Source organism: Phyllobates terribilis, unplaced genomic scaffold (assembly GCF_046119375.1).
Source record: "Phyllobates terribilis strain yellow unplaced genomic scaffold, ASM4611937v1 Scaffold_2__4_contigs__length_985480577, whole genome shotgun sequence".
Taxonomy (NCBI): Eukaryota; Metazoa; Chordata; class Amphibia; order Anura; family Dendrobatidae; genus Phyllobates; species Phyllobates terribilis.
The window spans coordinates 760,282,893-760,303,507 of NW_027362762.1; the positions used below are offsets into that span (position 1 = coordinate 760,282,893).

General features: G+C 45.1%; 1 protein-coding gene across 10 annotated transcripts in view; it reads right to left on the reverse strand.

The window, feature by feature from the left end:
* Window positions 1-20,615, reverse strand: part of TBL1X (transducin beta like 1 X-linked) — a 440,725-nt gene that overhangs the window by 11,609 nt on the left and 408,501 nt on the right. For all 10 annotated transcript variants that reach the window (XM_073667331.1, XM_073667322.1, XM_073667326.1 and 7 more), the window contains 3 exons: window positions 12,733-12,830; window positions 10,993-11,053; window positions 7,304-7,425 (listed from right to left, as the gene is read on the reverse strand). In XM_073667331.1, the coding sequence (XP_073523432.1) occupies window positions 7,304-7,425; window positions 10,993-11,053; window positions 12,733-12,830 (281 nt within the window). The remainder of the gene's footprint in view (window positions 1-7,303; window positions 7,426-10,992; window positions 11,054-12,732; window positions 12,831-20,615) is intronic.

The following is a 20,615-nucleotide window of genomic DNA, read 5'->3' on the forward strand; positions in this document are numbered from 1 at the left end:
GAAGGAACAGAAACACCAGGAAAGGCCCAGAGACGCAAGTAAAGAGGGAACCCTGAGATCCCACGAAATAACGGGTGAAGGGTTGGCAGAACAGGGTACCGGATCCCAAACTGGTGGAGGCCAATTATCCTCAGCCAGGAACCGGAGGTCGTGGTCAAGCCTTGGCGCGACCCCTCACCATATCCACCAGGAAGGCATACCACGTATAGGGTCAGGGGAGCCGGGAAAGGTTTCGCCACCAGAAGGCCCGAGGGAGCCGGACAAAGGTGGGTCCCTGGTGGGGACGGCCAGTAGAAAGGAAGAGAGGGGAGCCCTGGACCACGCTCCGGAATTGCCTGGGAGTTAGCCGAGTCCCTCACCTGGTGGGCGCAGCACGGCTCGGGTGGTCCTTACTATGCACAAGTGACCTGATAAAGAACTGTGAGTAAAGCTGTGAAAACTGCAACCGCACGTCTCAGTGATTCCTTGCCACACTACCACTACCACCATCATTTCTCCCTGCCTCACTAGCTGCCCTGAGGCTATACCCCTCCCGTTGGGGGTTATACCATCCACGCTGCACCACCGTACCACCGGCCTCAGCGGTCTGCCCTGCAGCGGCGGCTTCATAGCCGCAATCAACGGGTGGCGTAGTCGAACTCTATAACATCTATTAAATTCCGCCACATAGTTTGACACCCTGGGCACGGACCGGGTCACCGCCACAAGAAGACTACTACCCCCATCGGATCCGGCTCCGGGTATCCCCCGCATGCGCAACGCAGCACAACATGGCCCAGGGGGCGCGTCAACTTTGGCGTAGTCGGCAGGATCTCGTGCCCGCAACCAACGGGTACTGCGTGCCTGAAGAAAAGTGCATATATACCTCAAAAAGGAGTCTCCCGCCAATTCCAGAGGGTTCCCGCCATCGGACGCCATCTGGGGTCGTTTCCCACCGTTTGCCCGCCATCTGCAGCCTTTGCCCGCCATCTGCGGAGTTTCCCGCCAACAGTGGACGATTCCCGCCATCTTGGACAGTTTCCCGCCCTGGCAGAGCGGACGCCATTGTGGGCGTGCCAGAGGGTGGCAAGAGACCACCTCCCATCGTGGGCATGGTCCCAGAGTGGCGCCAAAGGAAGAGACCGCCCCCACCAGCCGAGAGTACAATAATGGAGATGTCCATCAGAGTGGGGGGGCTGCCCCTGAAACTGACAGTCACCAAGTTGCCCCGGGACCACTCCCAATGGGGGCGGATAGAGAACAAAACTGAGAGGATGGGTGCGGCCTGGAGGAGTCTGGACAGACCGCACCCGGGAATGGAGGAAGCGTCCAGCAGTGCCAACACCGTGGTCCGGAGCCTGCTGCAGGCCGCACCGCCAGACAGCCTAGTGGAGATCCTGGCACAGCTCCCCAGAGATCCGGAGCGTGCACAGGCTGCGCTGGAGGACTTGGACCGGAGGATGGCCCGGGCACAGCAGGATGCGTTGGCCGAGTGGAGAAGGGAGATGGCCCGGCAGGCTGGAATTCGCCAGCAGGAGGCGCCACCCGCAACGAGGAGCATGTCCGTCTCTGAGGATGGTGCAGGAGGGACGAAGGCCGGAGACGACGCCGCGGAGGGAGCTGCAAGGATGGAAGCAGGTAATGGGGACGTCACTACCCCGAGCCCAGTAGCCGCAAGCCTGCCCCAGCTCCCCGTCGCAGAGCCCGAAGTCCTACTCACCACGCCCGTTGCCGCACCGCCACTACTCCCAACTAGGCCTCAAGCGGCAGGAGCCGCGGTCACGCCCTCTTCCGCGCCACGCCCCTTGACCCTGAGCGCGGCAAAACAGGAAGCGCCACCGGCCTGGTCGCAGGGCCTGGTGAACCCAGGCGCTGATGCCCTTCCAGCGCCCTCTTCCTCAACGGTGCCGTCCTTTGACCCAAATAGGATTCCCCCAGCCTGGTCGCAGGGCCGAGTACCCCCGGGCGCCGCTTCCCCTACAGCGCCCTCTACCTCCACAGTGCCACCACTGGGCGCAGATCTCTTCGCGCAACATACCAGCCCGGACGGGCTGCCCTTCGTGTGGCCACCGGAGTACGTCAACCCCCGACTCCGGAAAGAACGGCCCCTGTGCGAGCCTCTGATCCCGGCTCTGGCGCCCGCCAAAATCACTCCGCTTCCACTGGAGGATGCCCAGTTTGCATGGGACCCCACCGGTGAGAACCTAATGGGGTTTACCCAGGAGACCCGGGCGGACGCAGCCCGGCGTGAGGAGTGCTGCCGTCAACAGCTGGAGGTCTTTGGAAGAGAACGGCGAGAGAGGCGGATCCACGAGGAACAGCTGCAGGCCCAAAGCGCGGAGCAGAAACGCCGGGCCCGACGAAACCCCCGTACGGCCCACGGCCCCCGCACCACCGGGACCGTAATAAAGTTCCAGCTAGAGAATGGCTGGGGCTTTATCCGGGATCACCGAACTCCCGGCGACGTCTTTGTCACCCTCAGGGATGTCGAGAGCCACCTGCCGGAGGGACACCGCGGACGTGACCTCTACCCGGGTGATGTGGTCGCCTTCACCCAGCATCAGTGTGCTAAAGGACCGTACGCCCTTCACGTACACCGGCTGACTGAGGAGGAGATGCAGTATGAGGAAGACCAAGAGGACCCGGACGGGTCTGAAGACTACCCTCAGGAAGGAGCAGGAGGACATTGTTACTAATGAACGGTAACTGAAACTGTATATAGTTACCCGTAAGGGTACCTGTCATGCTGCTAATTGGAGTGTGGTCCCCGTTGGGACTAGTATGGAGTTATCAAAGGGACTGTTACCTGTGTGCCCTAATCCCTAATCAGGCTGAGGACTGTGAGCAGCCATTCCCTATCCCCACTGGCCGAGGACTGAGAGCGGTCAACACCCTGTAAATAGTTGCGCTTCTTAAAGTGCCCCCTACTGGTTTTATAAGAAACTGTTTTTCTACTACGGAATTGGTGACTGTTGCACTTTACCTGGTCACAAGTTGCACCGTGGCCAGAAATCAAGAATATGTTTTGAAAATGTGTATGGGAAAAAGTCTTATAATAGAAAGTTTATTATGCTGCTAAAACAGTAATGCCAAAGTCTTGCATAATGTTTTACAAAAGAGTTCCGGTGGCATTAGCCAGATATTTTATAATGTCATAGGAAAATGTTTTATACCTGTAACGTTTAAAAAGAAAAGAGTACCTCCCATAAAGGGATGAGTTCATAGTTAATATCTTATATGTGAGTGCACTTTAAAATTTTTGTATGTCTAATTGTTTTGCTCTATTCCAGCCCGAGGACGTGCTGTGATTTACCAGGGGGGAATGTAGCACCCCGAGGGCTCGGCTGCTACAGGGGTATTGCACCTCGAACCAGAGGTGTGGTATTCCACTCCCGGGTAAGGATGGAGTGTGGAACATAGCTCAGTTAGCTGCATGCACTACACTCACCCCATTTCCGGGGGACAGACCAACGGTACTCCCACCAGATAGATGTGCAGGTACGACAGCTTCTGTCCCTGGCTGGAGTGGGGAGGGGGGAGGAACATCCCAGTGGTGTAGGAGCAGAGAGGGGAGGGACTCTGGGCATAGGTAGGAGCCCATTGGGTGCTAGTCACCTGGGCTCGGGTGTCAGAAGGGAGTATTTAAGGTGGGCACCATCTTAGGACAGGAGTCAGTCAGTTCGGTTCAGCGCAGTCTGGAGGAGGAGAGGAGAGGAGCTCAGCCAGAGAGGGCTGACAGGGAGCTGTGGCTCAGTCCGGGCCCAGCTCCAGAGCCAGGCCTGAAGTGGAGGCCTGAAGCAGAGAGAGAGAGAGAGAAGTAACAGGAAGAAGGAACAGAAACACCAGGAAAGGCCCAGAGACGCAAGTAAAGAGGGAACCCTGAGATCCCACGAAATAACGGGTGAAGGGTTGGCAGAACAGGGTACCGGATCCCAAACTGGTGGAGGCCAATTATCCTCAGCCAGGAACCGGAGGTCGTGGTCAAGCCTTGGCACGACCCCTCACCATATCCACCAGGAAGGCATACCACGTATAGGGTCAGGGGAGCCGGGAAAGGTTTCGCCACCAGAAGGCCCGAGGGAGCCGGACAAAGGTGGGTCCCTGGTGGGGACGGCCAGTAGAAAGGAAGAGAGGGGAGCCCTGGACCACGCTCCGGAATTGCCTGGGAGTTAGCCGAGTCCCTCACCTGGTGGGCGCAGCACGGCTCGGGTGGTCCTTACTGTGCACAAGTGACCTGATAAAGAACTGTGAGTAAAGCTGTGAAAACTGCAACCGCACGTCTCAGTGATTCCTTGCCACACTACCACTACCACCATCATTTCTCCCTGCCTCACTAGCTGCCCTGAGGCTATACCCCTCCCGTTGGGGGTTATACCATCCACGCTGCACCACCGTACCACCGGCCTCAGCGGTCTGCCCTGCAGCGGCGGCTTCATAGCCGCAATCAACGGGTGGCGTAGTCGAACTCTATAACATCTATTAAATTCCGCCACATAGTTTGACACCCTGGGCACGGACCGGGTCACCGCCACAAGAAGACTACTACCCCCATCGGATCCGGCTCCGGGTATCCCCCGCATGCGCAACGCAGCACAACATGGCCCAGGGGTCGCGTCACAAGCATTACTGTCGCCTCGCATCGGCTGTGCTAGGTGGAAATCCCTTCTTTGAAAGGGATCTGTCATTTTGAAAACCTGACCTGCCGGCCGGATGTTACAGAGCAGGAGGAGGTGATCACATTGATAAACACTTTTGTTGGAAAAGTTTCAGTAAAACTTGATTTTATAATTAAAATCCCTGGTGTTTACACTGAATCTTTTCCAGCAAACCTATAATCATTCTGCTGAGCTTCTCCTTCTTTACACCTGGCTGTCCACAGACAGGATTGTATGTACAATATGAACGGTTCCCTTTAAATGTTGCTATATTTATAGATTGTGCAATTGACAACGATGATTTTTTAAACAATTGGAGAATGCACTGCATGCACCAATAAATCTGTTCTTAAAATCATTATGTAATTTGGGGAGTATTTCTTTCAGTATTTTATTTTTTTTTTCAGAGTTTTTTATTTTTTTTTCAGAGTATTTTATTTTTTTTCAGAGGTTTCAGCAATTGGATTTCCTTGGGGGGTGGTCTCGTGTACTGGAGCCATATTTAAATGACACTAGGTGTGTAGCCCAGGTAGACCAGCCTGGGCCTCTTTTTGTAATAGCATCTATATCTCGAAACAACATACGTCCTGGCCTCCTGATGAACCAATAGAGGGAAAACGCGTGGAGGCAGAGGCATGAAAATCATCTCCGTTTATTGACATCTAAATGATAAGTAACCTGTGACCTGATCCCCCTCTGCCCCCTTACTAGATATTTGATCTATGTCTAACCTAGTTTCCCGTAGTGTATACTAGGGACATAAAGGGAGAGTGAAGGTCAGCCACCGTGGAACGGGGGCGCCAAAACCTCGTTATCAAGGGTGCCAACCCCCGCTGATAGGCAGGGCAGATAGATATTGGCTCCAGGGCTATGTAGGTCCCATGTGGATTCACCTGGGATATATTTAATATTCCATATTTTTATTTTGGCCAGTCTATTGTTTGTATCTGATGCTTATAACTATCTGCTACACCTGTCTCTTTGCATTATATGGCTTATCAGGTCTAGAAGACTAGCTACATTTGTGGATTCCTGTATATCTATTTCTTTATCAGTCTGGTTTTCTATCAGATTATATCTATTGGTCTGGGCTTTTATCAGACTAAATACACACGTTAGTGCTGGGTGCACTTTAGGGTTTTTTGGTGTCAATTTTCAACTTTAATAAATAAACATATGAATTTTAAGGTTTTTTTGTATGAACTGACCAACAGAACAATAAAAATATGGGTATTTTATTAGTGAAATACTAGGTATTGATATTTATACAATTAATATATTCTTAGGCTGTGTGCCCACTATGTGTTTTTTGCCGCTGCGGAAACGCTTAAAAAACGCTTGGTAGAATGTCTGCCATGTTCCCCAATGATAATCCGCATGTGCTGTGCACATGCTGCGGAAATTTCCGCTGCGGATTATCATTGCGGAAAAATCCGCAGCACTACCAATTATTTTGTGGAATCGCGGCGTTTTCGCTGCCATTGACTTGCATTGAATCACTTAATACCCGCATGACTACATGTGCACATGTGGATATTATGCGATTCAATGTGCGGATGGTACCCGGGTCTAGAGAAGAGGAGACTCTCATCCAGACCCGGGTACCATAGTACCTGTAAAAGAAAGAATTAAAATAAAAAATATACATTATACTTACCTTCCGATGTCCCCCGGTCTCCATAGCGATCCGTCCTGGCTCCCCGGCAGCTTGCAATGGTCTAAAAGGACCTGCCATGACGTCATTTAGTCATGTGATGGGTCACGCAACTGCTGACGTCGGCGGTCGCGTGACCTGTCACATGACTAAATGACGTCATGGGAGGTCCTTTTACACAACCACGAGACACCGGGAAGACCGAACGCATCGGATAAGGAGACCAGGGGGCTATCGGAAGGTGAGTATATGTTTTTTTTTTTTTTTACCATTTTTATTCTTTTTTTAACTCACTTGGTCACACTATATAAAATCCATGCCGGTTGCATGGATTTATATAGTATGACCAAGTTGTCAAGCACTTTCCAAGTGATGCTAAAATCGCTTGGAAAGCGCTTGTCAACCCGCATGCGGAAATGCATGTGAAGAACGCTTCACATCCGCATGTCCCTGGCAGGAAAACGCATGTACAATCCGCATGTACAATCCGCATGCGTTTTTTCTGCCAGGGAGATGCAGAAACGCGCAGGAAAAATCCGGAACATTTCTGCATCGTGGACACATAGCCTTATATGACTTTAAACCAATGACTTCTGCAAACATACAGAATATCAAGAGCTTATTTCTAATTGTATGTTGCTTCTCCCAATATGAGTGTTGGCCATTGGTCACTATTTGATTTGCTTCCTGAAGTTGTTATTGAATTCTGATATCCGCATATTTCACAGCAGCATTGTCTCATCTTTCAGATGTTACTCGTACTTCAAATACACCTTTAACAATTGTTCCTTTATATGTTAAGGAATCCCAATGTCTTTGGTGAAGGCGCTGAATTTATCATACATAATGGCATATTATGAGATTGCTTTTCTAGGGCAGCCTTCACTTAGATGCAGTTTGTTTATTCTGGTCGTTCCTCATCCTTCAGATGGGAGAATGTTCTTCAGATGTTTTTCAATAGCTATTATTCAGTATTCTCCTTAAGATGACATTATGTGGATGATGAAATTCTTACTGTATGTCCTTGGAAGGTTTTGACGGGGCGGTCACAACCAAGCCTGCAGACATGAATACACATATCTGTGCTACAAGAGGCAAAGGTGGTATTGTTCTGCCAGTCCACATCCAAAGCGGGAGCTACAGGGGAAACACAATACCAAACGTTAATGTTACAATCTTATCTATGGGTAAGCGCTGGCATCGGGAACTGTGGAGGTCTGCATGGATTACATTGCCATTTTCTTATGAAAGAGCACATTATTTCCCTGTCATGTATAAGAAATGCATTCTGCTGGGGCTTATGTAATAGCTGGCGTAGTGCCTCTTCAATCGGAATCTGAAGGCATAAATATGGTCTTCCCACAGCTTGGCACAAAAATATAAAAGCGTTTTATGGAGCCAAACTTGTCCCCACACAAATATTGCTTCCTGTACTGTTAGATATGGGAAATGCTAATAAATCAAATGAGTCTTGATAAAATGTAGACTTACTTTTGATGGACCCATTCTGATGTACTAGAAAATGTAATCAGCAACCTGTCGGGCATAACATTAAAAGCCCTTTCCTAACATTGTGAGGGTGCACTCTGTGTCTCAAAAATTGCTTTGATCCATCGATGCATAGACGACACAAGACTTTCCAAGGAGTTCTGTGGCACTAACAGCAGCAGATGACATGGGAATTTTTAGGCCATGACTAATGATTGGACTTGTTTTTCCAACACATCACACAGATGCCCCATTACATTCAGATTTTGGTAATTTAAAGGTCACGTCAACACTATGACCTTTTTGTTATGTTCCTCAAACAATTCCGTAACACTTTTTGCAGAATGACGTGGTGCATTACCCTGCTCAGAGAGGCCATTAAAAGGGTATACTTGGTCTGTACAATGATTAGGTACATGGTACACGTCAAAGTACGATCCACATAAATGTCGAGGCCAAATATTTCTCAACAGAACTATACACATGCCCCAGTCGTTCACATGATATAAAATAAAACATTATACATTAGACCCGTCCATAATTCCTCATTGCTCCAAAGAATTGTGATGCTCATGTGGCCATTTTAGATGCTTTTAGTTGTGGACAGGGCATGTGCACCAGTTTGCAGCTATACAATGCAACACCATATGTAACAAGTTGGGATGCACTGTGGGACACTTTTGTATCATAGCTAGCATTAAAGGGGTTGTCTGAGACTTTACCTAGGATTGCTCATCATTACCAGATAAGTGGGGGTTGGTAAAGCACCTGCCACTTCGACCGATGAGTTGTTACCAGGTACCACTGCCAGAAATTCTTGGGTGGTTGCAGCTCAGCTCTCATTAACTTCGATAAAAGCTAAGCTGCACAAGGAACCTGCTAACAGTATCAATGGGGGGACGGGTGTCAGATGCCCCACTGATCTGATATTAATGACCTATTCCAAAGCTAGGCCATCAATATTAAAGTCCTGGATAACCTTTTTAACTTTTTCAGCAATTTGTTCTACACTAGCTCTTCTGTGGCATTGGACCAGACAGGCTTGCCTTCTGTTCCCAAGTACATCATTGAGTTTTGGGCAACTCATTTGGATGTTGGTTGCCCTTCCTTGGATCTTTTATATAAATATCCACTGTGTACAGTACCTAGATATCAGGTCTTTTTAACTTGACCTTAGTTAGAGGTGTTCAATTTTACAGTGTTATTTATCTACTCAATACTACCTACTTTTTACTAAATTATTTTATACACTATTTACCTTTGCCTGAATTTTAGATCTGTAGATTGTACACTGATGTAATATAGTTCCACATTGTATGGATCCATAATATAGTTTGCATAGATCGCTGTAGGCTCATACTGTGACCATCACAAACACTTTTGTAACTGTTGCTGATTGTATCATAACTACTGTACCCAGTAAACTAAGTGATACATCGCTGGAATCAGGGTGTCTGCTCCTGTATTATGCCGCTGTCAGATTACATAGCAAAAAACCTGCAGATGGATTCCCTTTAAAATATATCAGTGGAGTGAATGAAAGTATTTTGGACTGGAATATACACTGCTCAAAAAATAAAGGGAACACTTAAACAACAGAATTTAACTCCAAGTAAATCAAACTTCTGTGAAATCAAACTGTCCACTTAGGAAGCAACACTGATTGACAATCAATTTCACATGCTGTTGTGCAAATGGAATAGACAATAGATGGAAATTATTGGCAATTATCAAGACACCCTCAATAAAGAAGTGGTTCTCCAGGTGGGGACCACAGACCACATCTCAGTACCAATGCTTTCTGGCTGATGTTTTGGTCACTTTTGAATGTTGGTTGTGCTTTCACACTCGTGGTAGCATGAGATGGACTCTACAACCCACAGAAGTTGCTCAGGTAGTGCAGCTCATCTAGGATGGTACATCAATGCGAGCTGTAGCAAGAAGGTTAGCTGTGTCTGTCAGCGTAGTGTCCAGAGGCTGGAGGTGCTACCAGGAGACAGGCAAGTACACCAGGAGACCATAGGAGTGCAACAACCCAGCAGCAGGACCGCTACCTCCTCCTTTGTGCAAGGAGGAATAGAAGGAGCACTGCCAGAGCCCTGCAAAATGACCATATGCAGGCCAGAAATGTGCATGTGTCTGCAGAAACGGTTAGAAACCGACTCCATGAGGGTGGTATGAGCGCCCGACGTACACAAATGGGGGTTGTGCTCACAGCCCAACACCGTGCAGGACGCTTGGCATTTGCCACAGAACACCAGGATTGGCAAAGTCACCACTGGCACCCTGAGCTCTTCACAGATGAAAGCAGGTTCACACTGAGCAAATGTGACAGACATGACAGAGTCTGGAGATGCCATGGGGAGCGATCTGCTGCCTGCAACATCCTTCAGCATGACTGGTTTGGCAGTGGGTCAGTAATGGTGTGGGGTGGCATTTCTTTGGAGGGCCGCACAGCCCTCCATGTGCTCACCAGAGATAGCCTGACTGCCATTTGGTACCGAGATGAGATCCTCAGACCCCTTGTGAGAACATATGCTGGTGTGGTTGGACCTGGGTTCCTCCTTATGCAGGACAATGCCTGACCTCATGCGGCTGGAGTGTGTCAGCAGTTCCTGCAAGATGAAGGCATTGAAGCTATGGACTGGCCCGCCCGTTCCCCAGACCTGAATCCGATTGAGCATATCTGGGACATCATATCTCACTCCATCCACCAACGTCACGTTGCACCACAGACTGTCCAGGAGTTGGCGGATGCTTTAGTCCAGATCTGGGAGGAGATTCCACAGGAGACCAACCGCAACCTCATCAGGGGCATGCCCAGGCGTTGTAGGGAGGTCATACAGGCACGTGGAGGCTGCACACAATACTGAGCCTCATTTTGACTTGTTTTAAGGACATTACATCAAAGTTGGATCAGCCTGTAGTGTGTTTTTCCACTTTAATTTTGGGGGTGACTCCAAATCCAGGCCTCCATTGGTTAATAAATTTGATTTCCATTGATGATTTTTGTGTGATTTTGTTGTCAGCACATTCAACTTTGTATAGAATAAAGTATTCAATGAGAATATTTCATTCATTCAGATCTAGGATGTGTTATTTGAGTGTTCCCTTTATTTTTTTGAGCAGTGTACATTGCAATGAATGGAGACTACTGGTATTCTTTACGATCCACAAAATAAAAAAACCCACTTACAACACATATAAATATTGTACCTGAATGGAAAGGAAACTGTTGTTTTGCTTCTCCCGTGTGAGCATCCCAGATTATTGTTGTCTACAAAGAAAAAATACAGAAATAGTATTAATTGTCAGATTAGAGAATTCATATCCTCAACGCTGTCACTGTTATACAATGTTATCCTTATAATTGCTTTTTCGTCTGGAATATTTCTGAGCCTTTGGTGAAACTGGCAAGGAATATTTCTTTTCAGGTTACTCATTCCTCAGGCATTTCACTAGATCAGTTGTCTTAATCCCTTCAAAGTTTAACTATTTACACCCGTGCACAGAAGTAACCAGGAGTGAATGGAGACATTGTCCTAGAGTAAAGGACAAGGCTGACTAAATCTTCAGATAAGATTATATGAAAAAACAGAGAGATGGCCACTAACATTGTTGTGCTAAATAAATCATATTAGGTCAGCTTTAGCATAGAGCATAAATAGGTAGAACCAGAAATGTATTTTAGCCGTGATACAAAAATCTATACTAAGAGGCATTAGCCATCATGTGCTGCTGGTGGTAATGGGATCTTTAATTCGCCCCAAATGCATTCCCAGAAGTCCTTATAGCTACTGCTTAACACCAATAGATAGATAAATTGGGCATTGAGAACAAAAACAACTGTATTATTAAAATAATTTTTTGGTGTAGAAGAGCTTGTTTCCCCTCTGTAGTACTGCAGCAATATTAAAAACTTGTTGCCATGTCTCTTCTTCTTCACATTGGATTGATGAGGGTACCAGAAGCAGGAACCATATGATCAACCAGTCTTCAGTAAAATGCCATTTTACAAGGCTCTTGTAGCACAACATGTGGATTCAGAACTAGCATTCTGAGAACCACTTGAAACCCACTCTGCAATCTCCTGCCAATTGCAGAGATGGCAATAATATATTTAAAGGGACTGTCTGGTGAGTGATATTATTTTCCAAAATTCTGGAAACGATTTAAAGAAAAAAGTACCACACCGATCTACCACCATTCATAGTCCGGTGTTGTTCGGTCCACTTCTGGTCTCTACATACTCCTACAAGGACATGTGACTGATTCAGTAAATCGCTGGATGTAATGGGTTTCTGCAGAGTCCAATGATTGGATGCTGTAGTCACAAGTTACCGTGACAGTATGTCACCACTGCAGGCATAAGTAGATACTGGCGGGCACTTGACATCATTGGATTCAAAGGATTTGTAAGCTGGGTATTGGATTTTTTAGCTGAGTCCCAATTATTTTTGCTGCATGCCTCTCTGCATGGATTCTCTATTTGATGTTTTTTACATTCCTGCCACATACCGTTTACAAGGCATGACAAAAACTCAGCTACTGTTTAAAACATAAGCGAGACATGTTTATTTGTTAGGACTCCGAAGATCTGGAGAATATTCTATAAATGGAAAGCGACTTTACATATGTGTTTCTGTCCCCATCACTGCATTGAAACTGCCCTAACTAAAATTACTAACGACTTATTAACCGCTATGTTAACAGCAACTTTTTATACCCCTTCAGACGGAACTTGAAAACTCATATCTCCAGGAAAGTTTACAGCCTATAATAATCCAACTCTCAGATTATATAGGGTGTTAGCTAATGGGTCTATAATGGACATGTCAAAACAAAGATTTTTTGGGGTCTTCTAATCAAAATCTTCCTGTTGACCTTCCTATTATATTATTTAATCTGTATATTTACTATTACTTTATTATATGCAATATTTGATACAATACATACCTTGTCAACTCCTGCACTTAGTATGTAATTCCCCTTCTTATTCCACTTCAGTGCAAAAATGGGACCTTTATGTTGACCTAAAGTGCTTGCAAGATTGCCTGAAGAAAAAGAACAATTCCTTTACTTTGAAAACATTTCCAGAATATAATTAATCACAGAGAAAATGTCCATTCTACTGTTTGCATTTAGAGATAGTATGATGCAGAAACTTGTTTATGGGCAGTGAAATACCTATCTCTGTATAGTACCTATCAGGGAAATATTGAGAAATATTGAACATATTCTTTCTTTCTTTCCCTGAAGCCTCCTCATCCCTCCCTTCCACCTTCTGTCCCAAGACCAGAGCTAGCAATCGACCACTTGTCAGTACAAAAGCTATCTCCGTGTAGATCTCAGCACAAAGCCCCAATTAGCACACTCATGAATAAGGCCTTGTACACAAACAAATGCCAGCCAAGAAGTGTTACAACCTAATTAAAAAGTGAGCATCTTTTTCTCTGGCAGACACAGGGGGTGATTTGATGCAGGATTGCAATAATTTGCGTGTAACTGTTGAAGCTGCTTCCTGAGCTTCAAAAGGAAATCTATAGACACGCCGGCACCAATACGAAATAGGGAATATTGTAAGTTCCGTGCATCATATAATAATGGGACCATTTATTTTTTTAGTGGCAGGGTCAGCCAAGGAGCAATATGCTAATTTTTTTGTATCTGATGACCCCCTCCGTGGAGCTGTAGTGCAAAAGCACCAGAATAGCAGACCGCAATGGCGATGTGTGGTCTCTAAATGAAGGTAAAATCATAATAGAAAATTTGGTATCACTTTTGGGCTTCTGGGATAAATGCGCGATAAGTTATCCCAGAAGTTAGAGGTTTTAATAAAGACAGGGAGGGTGGAGCCGAGCCCACATGATGTCAGCACAGGGGAGGTGTGGGCAAGTCTATCCCTTCAGCATAAAATAGTTTGCTGAGGTTGGCGATTCTCTCATTGCAGGGAGCATATGTATCATAAGCAAGGGGTCACGTTCCGCCGAAAGGTCATAAGGATAGCTCTCGTCCCTCTATATTGAATCGTAGCAGAAATCTTTATAGAGTAAGTTTCTCCTTTAATCCTTATTATTTTGTGTAACTGCTATGTATTGTAATGTCTCCTTTATAAAATCCTTGTATATATTTTTCCTAAACACTGCCTCCCTTTTGGATTAAATATAAAATGTAATAGTTCTTTTTCTTTTGTCCTGTACTCGTCTCCTCCCCTGAAGCCATACGCTACCAGAACGCAGGCGTCCGCCCAGACCTGTATTATATTTCAATGCTGGACGGTGGTGGCAGCGAATAATAATAATCGGGCTATCGTGAAGCTGACAGTGACCATACGGAGGGCATAAACACATATTCCATGCATTGGAACCCTGAAGTGTGACGCCATATGCTCACTGGTTGCTTGCCGATACCTAAGGAGTGAGTAGTCTGGATCGTGTACTCGCGATTCCCGACGAAATCCGTGACACAGTGGAGACATGGTGAGATATTGCGTGATCTTACCGGTGTCTTCGCTGTGGAGTCCCTGACAGTACCTTTCACTACTAGTTTCTATAGATCTATATTATCTATATACACTATCAATTTTACCTAGATCATGTTCCCTGTTTAACGTATTATATAGAAAAATTCTAGACATAGATGCAACTACCAGGGTAGCAAGTATACCTGCTGCCATGGTGTCTCATAACCAAAGTTAAAGGAGCTTAGGAAGTGATGTGCATGAGAAGACTAGGCAGTAGAAAACACAATGCAAAGAACTGAGCGGCCAAGAAAGGTAGAATGGGACATGTTAAGGACCATAATCACATAATCTGCTCATATCCTTGAACATTGAATATTGTGGTTATTGAAAATCAGGGTTACATGTTGACTTGTACACCTAATTATACATATTTTCATGAATTAAAGAATAGGTAGTTATTGATGGGGTATGGAAGATTGTGTTTCATAATGAAGGACGGAAGGGCTAATTATATTATTAACGCAATGTGTCACACTGCCAACTTCTGATATTTTGGGGCACTATATGTACTGATTGTGTTACTGTTTATAAAAAAAACTATTCTCCCTAACCTAAAGGTCTGTTAACAAGGACCGACTAGCATCACCAAACAACCACCAATCAGTAAACCTTTACCTAAGCTTAATAGCCTGTTTACACAAGCAGATTACAGTAAATGACTGTTCTCACTGAGCGATCTGGCTGCCATGGTTAGTGGCAGTGCGAGTCCGGGTTACATAGGATGATACACCTCTGAGAACCATGATCTGTTGCACTGCACAAAAGATCATCTCACCAGATGAATGCTGATTTTGCTTGTTCAACAGGTGATCATCAGTCTGTTTTCAAGATTATCGTGAAATGAGAATTCTTAAGAATGCTAGTTCTCTATTCTCTTTCAGTGTAAATGCAGCTTTTAGGGAGTCTATCAGCACAGAATGACTGTTCAAACTAAGTACTAGTGCTCGATGCACCCTTGGCATGGCCAAACGCTTAAGTGCACTTTCCCACCTGCTTGTTTTTCATCTCTCCATCTCTCTGCCCTTCTCTGGTTCTATAAAGCTGGAGCTGTCAATTAAAGAAGAATGGGGGAGGGGCAGTGATAGAGGTAAAACAAGTAGGTGGGAAACATGCACTTAAATGCTTGACCACGCTATGATGAACCAAGCTCCTGTACTTGATGAACCTAGAGCAAATGAAAATTGTTTTGGTGACCCTTAGCATCCATACTGAATTGATTGTTGTATTCTTGAATTAACAATCTTAAAGGGATTGGCCCCTTCATCTTTATTTTGTGTAGAGGACATAACCTTTTGGCAGTTTCTAATGTATAAGCATTACAGGTTTTCCTTCTGCGCTTGTTGGTTCAGTTGTCCACACATCCTACACAGTTCTCCTGCTTTCCATTGCATGCTGATGGAGCTGCAAGTGACTAGACCAGTCTATTAGCCTCCTCCAATTAAAGGGGTTGACATGTCATAAGCTACAAGTATGCAGTCACTCTATGTGACTGCACACTTGTGAATTATCGCATCACGCGTAGTGCGCGCTGTAAAGATTCTCCGGTTCCATGAGCGTGCTGTTATGCGACTGCAAGTATGTGACTTGCATACTTCTGGCCACATTCCGACTAGACTGTATCCTGCCTTGCTCCATACACTTACATTGAGTGAGGCTGCGGCCATCTGGTTGTCACGTGACTGTATGTAGGCAAATCACATACTTGCAGGCACACGCCCACCGGAGAATCCTGACAGTGTGCAGTGCGAGCGATGAGAGGATTCACAAATCTGCAGTCACATAGAATAACTGAAGACTTGTAGCTTAAGACTGGACAACCCCTTTAAAATAAAAATCAGTTTTCCTATGCATTTCAATTGGTGGGGGGGCAGACGGACAGGACTGGTCACATGCTCCTCCGTCATCTGTCATTTCCAACATGTTTATAAAAAATTACAGGTGTAAATAATGTTCTTATAAATACTGGTTAACACTTAATCAATGATTTAAAGTCAATCATTTTAATAAAAATGAATTTTTTAGTTATACTACAAACTTGTCTGTTTTAAATTTAATCAATACTGAGTACATTGAAAAGAAACCTCCACTTTAACGGACCATGTTTTGTAAATTTTATGTCATTAAATAGTTGTAATAGCAACTTTAAAATGATCCCCATTACGATCAATTACAAAACAGCAAATTTTTTTTTTGAAATTTTCATCCTTTGAACTTTGTGTAATTATCATGATTGAACGTGGAATAATAACTTGCAATGAGACCTGCTCTAGTTTGTAATTTGTGAAGCTCGGATTGATTTTCTCACTATACATAATAAGAGAACCCGGTTTCCATTGTTCCCATTATTCATCTCAATAACAAGCACAGCAGGACTCATCAGAAACAGCAGAACTTGTTGAAATGAGCCAGTGGAGTGTTAACACGCTGTCAGAAAACCCACATTTTAGCATTCGTATAATGTACGATCTATCTACACGTGAGGTTTATTTATAGCTAAAGTAGTTATTGTTTATTATACCTAAAATACATTTGCTTGAACTAATCCTTCTCTATACACTAACACTACTCGTATAGCAAATGAGTTTCCTTTCTCACACCATTCACACCTACATCTACAGCACAAAGTCCTGCACATTGCCAATTCATAGTAGTCAACTTCTCGAGGATGAACAGAAAAAAATTCTTGTTTGTAGATGTGATAGAATCGAGACGTTACAGTTGTGAATGACCAAATAATTTAATGTCTTCAGTGTTAAACAGGTATTTATTTATTTTACTCAATTATATAGCGCCTTTAAGTCCACAGTGCTTTATAGACATTATCATCGCTGTCCCCATTGGGGCTCACAATCTACATTCCCTATCAGTATGTCTTTGGGGTGTGGGAGGAAACCGGAGAACCCGGAGGAAACCCACACAAACACAGGGAGAACATATAAACTCCTTGCAGATGTTGTCCTTGGTGGGATTTGAACCCAGGACCCCAGAGCTAACCACTGAGCCACCGTGCTGCCCTATTGTCAAATCTGAAAAAATAACCACCCAATCGTTGGGGGTCTGTCCGCTGGTGCCACCACAGATTGCAAGAATCCGGGCTCTGAAGAGCCGCAGCTAAATGGAGAGGAGGTCGATCATAAGCACTGTCACTCCATTCACTCTTAATGGGACAGCTGGAGATTACGGAGTGCAACACTCTCTTTAGAAGGAATGGGACGGCAGTATGCACAATCAATCAATCAATCACGGCTCCGTTCAGCCAGGGCTCTTGTTTGGATCGGTTGGGGCCCCAGCGGTTTGACCTTGGTGATGGGGAAATAACCCCCTATACCCTGGATGAGGGAAAACTTTCAAACTTGAGAATACTCCTTTAATGCACAAAAAGTCAGTATTATATAAAGTAGGTTCCAGGAATATAAAGAATCTCTTATGCAGATGCCCTGACGGCTAATGACATACATATGCATTCTGGTCCACTGGCCATGTGAGTAAGTCATGGTCACCGGAAGGGAGCCATGCGAACGGTCTCTTACCTGACAAGATCCCCGACCCCTCATTTGATTAGCCAGATAATCAAAAGAAGAACCGCAGATGCTAGCAGGTAGTAGGCAGTCCTCAGGGTTTCTGTGGACTGGGTCCAGCAAATCAGTTTACACCATTGCTAGTGAAAACGCTTGTATTTGGAAAGGAACACTGCCTTTTAATAGTGATGAGAGAAATTGTATATCCACCATAGAACACATTTCTTTAATCTAAACAGGTCAAAGATTCTGCATTGATTTATATCTTAATACATCTTAGCAATCAGAGCTCTTTCTAAGGCCGGGGTCACACAAGGAATGATTCTCTCATGTGAGACAATCGGCTCGATTATGCTGACACTTGGCTCTGTCAGAGTTTTAGCAAAGTGTCAGCTTACTGTGATCCGATTCTCTCACATGTTAGAAAAATTTAACAGGAGAGGAGAAGATGGAGAACTTAATATCTCCATCTTCTCCATTGTCTCAGTCTGCAGATGTCAGACTGCACTCGGATGACATATGAGTGCAGTCCGATGTTTCACATGCACTCATAATCTTGTATGGGTGTGCATGATCCGAATTCTGGTACCACTCTCAGCATGCTGCAATTTTTTTTCACAGACTAATTCAGTCTGTAGAAAAAAATCGTAGGTCTGTGCTGCCCCATAGTATAACATTGGTCCGAGTGCTATCCAATAAAACATCGGATAGGACTCGGCCTTGTTATATGCCCTTATACCGAGCTTTAATGGTGTTCTGTTCATACATTAACATGTAACTAACAGTGCAGTAGAACTGAACTTTGTCTCCTTACAAACACATTTGCTGCAGCTCTCACAGCTCTGCTGTATTGCAGCCCTGTCTGCCTGTGAGATAGTAGCTGGAGCTGAGAGGAACCTGCAGATGTGTCAGGTATAATCACACACAGCTCTGCAGTGAGATCAGGAGAGCAGAGAGCGGCCATTACACATCACACTGGTAACTCCTCCTTTTATTAAAAACAAGCTCTGGAGGTCCATGCAGAACAGTGTCCGGCCCATAGCCCTGAACAGCTCATTTACATACAGTGGTGGCCAAAAGTATTGGCACCCCTGCAATTCTGTCAGATAATACTCAGTTTCTTCCTGAAAATGATTGCAATCACAAATTCTTTGGTATTATTCTCTTCATTTAATTTGTCTTCAATGAAAAAACACAAAAAGAATTGTCCTAAAGCCAAATTGGATATAATTCCACACCAAACCTAGAAAAGGGGGTGGACAAAAGTATTGGCACTGTTTGAAAAATCATGTGATGCTTCTCTAATTCATGTAATTAACAGCACCTGTAACTTACCTGTGGCACCTAACAGGTGTTGGCAATAACTAAATCACACTTGCAGCCAGTTAACATGGATTAAAGTTGACTCAACCTCTGTCCTGTGTCCTTGTGTGTACCACATTGAGCATGGAGAAAAGAAAGAAGACCAAAGAACTGTCTGAGGACTTGAGAAACCAAATTGTGAGGAAGCATGAGCAATCTCAAGGCTACAAGTCCATCTACAAAGACCTGAATGTTCCTGTGTCTTCCGTGCGCAGTGTCATCAAGAAGTTTAAAGCCCATGGCACTGTGGCTAACCTCCCTAGATGTGGATGGAAAAGAAAAATTGACGAAAGATTTCAACGCAAGATTGTGCGGATGGTGGATAAAGAACCTCGACTAACATCCAAACAAGTTCAAGCTGCCCTGCAGTCCGAGGGTACAACAATGTCAACCCGTACTATCCGTCGGCGTCTGAATGAAAAGGGACTGTATGGTAGGATACCCAGGAAGACACCACTTCTTACCCCGAGACATAAAAAAGCCAGGCTGGAGTTTGCCAAAACTTACCTGAGAAAGCCTAAAACATTTTGGAAGAATGTTCTCTGGTCAGATGAGACAAAAGTAGAGCTTTTTGGGAAAAAGCATCAACATAGTGTACAGGGAAAAAAAAGAGGCATTCAAAGAAAAGAACACGGTCCCTACAGTCAAACATGGCGGAGGTTCCCTTATGTTTTGGGGTTGCTTTGCTTCCTCTGGCACTGCACTGCTTGACCGTGTGCATGGCATTATGAAGTCTGAAGACTACCAACAAATTTTGCAGCATAATGTAGGGCCCAGTGTGAGAAAGCTGGGTCTCCCTCAGAGGTCATGGGTCTTCCAGCAGAACAATGACCCAAAACACACTTCTAAAAGCACTATAAAATGGTTTTAGAGAAAGCACTGGAGACTTCTAAGGTGGCCAGCAATGTGTCCAGACCTGAATCCCATAGAACACCTGTGGAGAGATCTCAAAATGGCAGTTTGGAGAAGGCACCCTTCAAATATCAGGGACCTGGAGCAGTTTGCCAAAGAAGAATGGTCTACAATTCCAGCAGAGCATTGTATGAAACTCATTGATGGTTACCGGAAGCGGTTGTTCGCAGTTATTTTGGCTAAAGGTTGTGCAACCAAGTATTATGCTGAGGGTGCCAATACTTTTGTCCTGCCCTTTTTTTGAGTTTTGTGTGAAATGATCAATGATTTGATTTTTGCTTCATTCTCTTTTGTGTTTTTTCCTTGCAAGCAAATTAAATGAAGAGAATAATACCAAAGAATTTGTGATTGCAATCATTTTCAGGAAGAAACTGAGTATTATCTGACAGAATTGCAGGGGTGCCAATACTTTTGGCCGGCACTGTATAAGAAAAATAGCCTGGACACTGTTGAAGCAGCGTTTGTCCAAGCTCCAGGAAACCATCTCAAGAAAGCTACTTTCAATGTGACTAGAAAGGGATTTA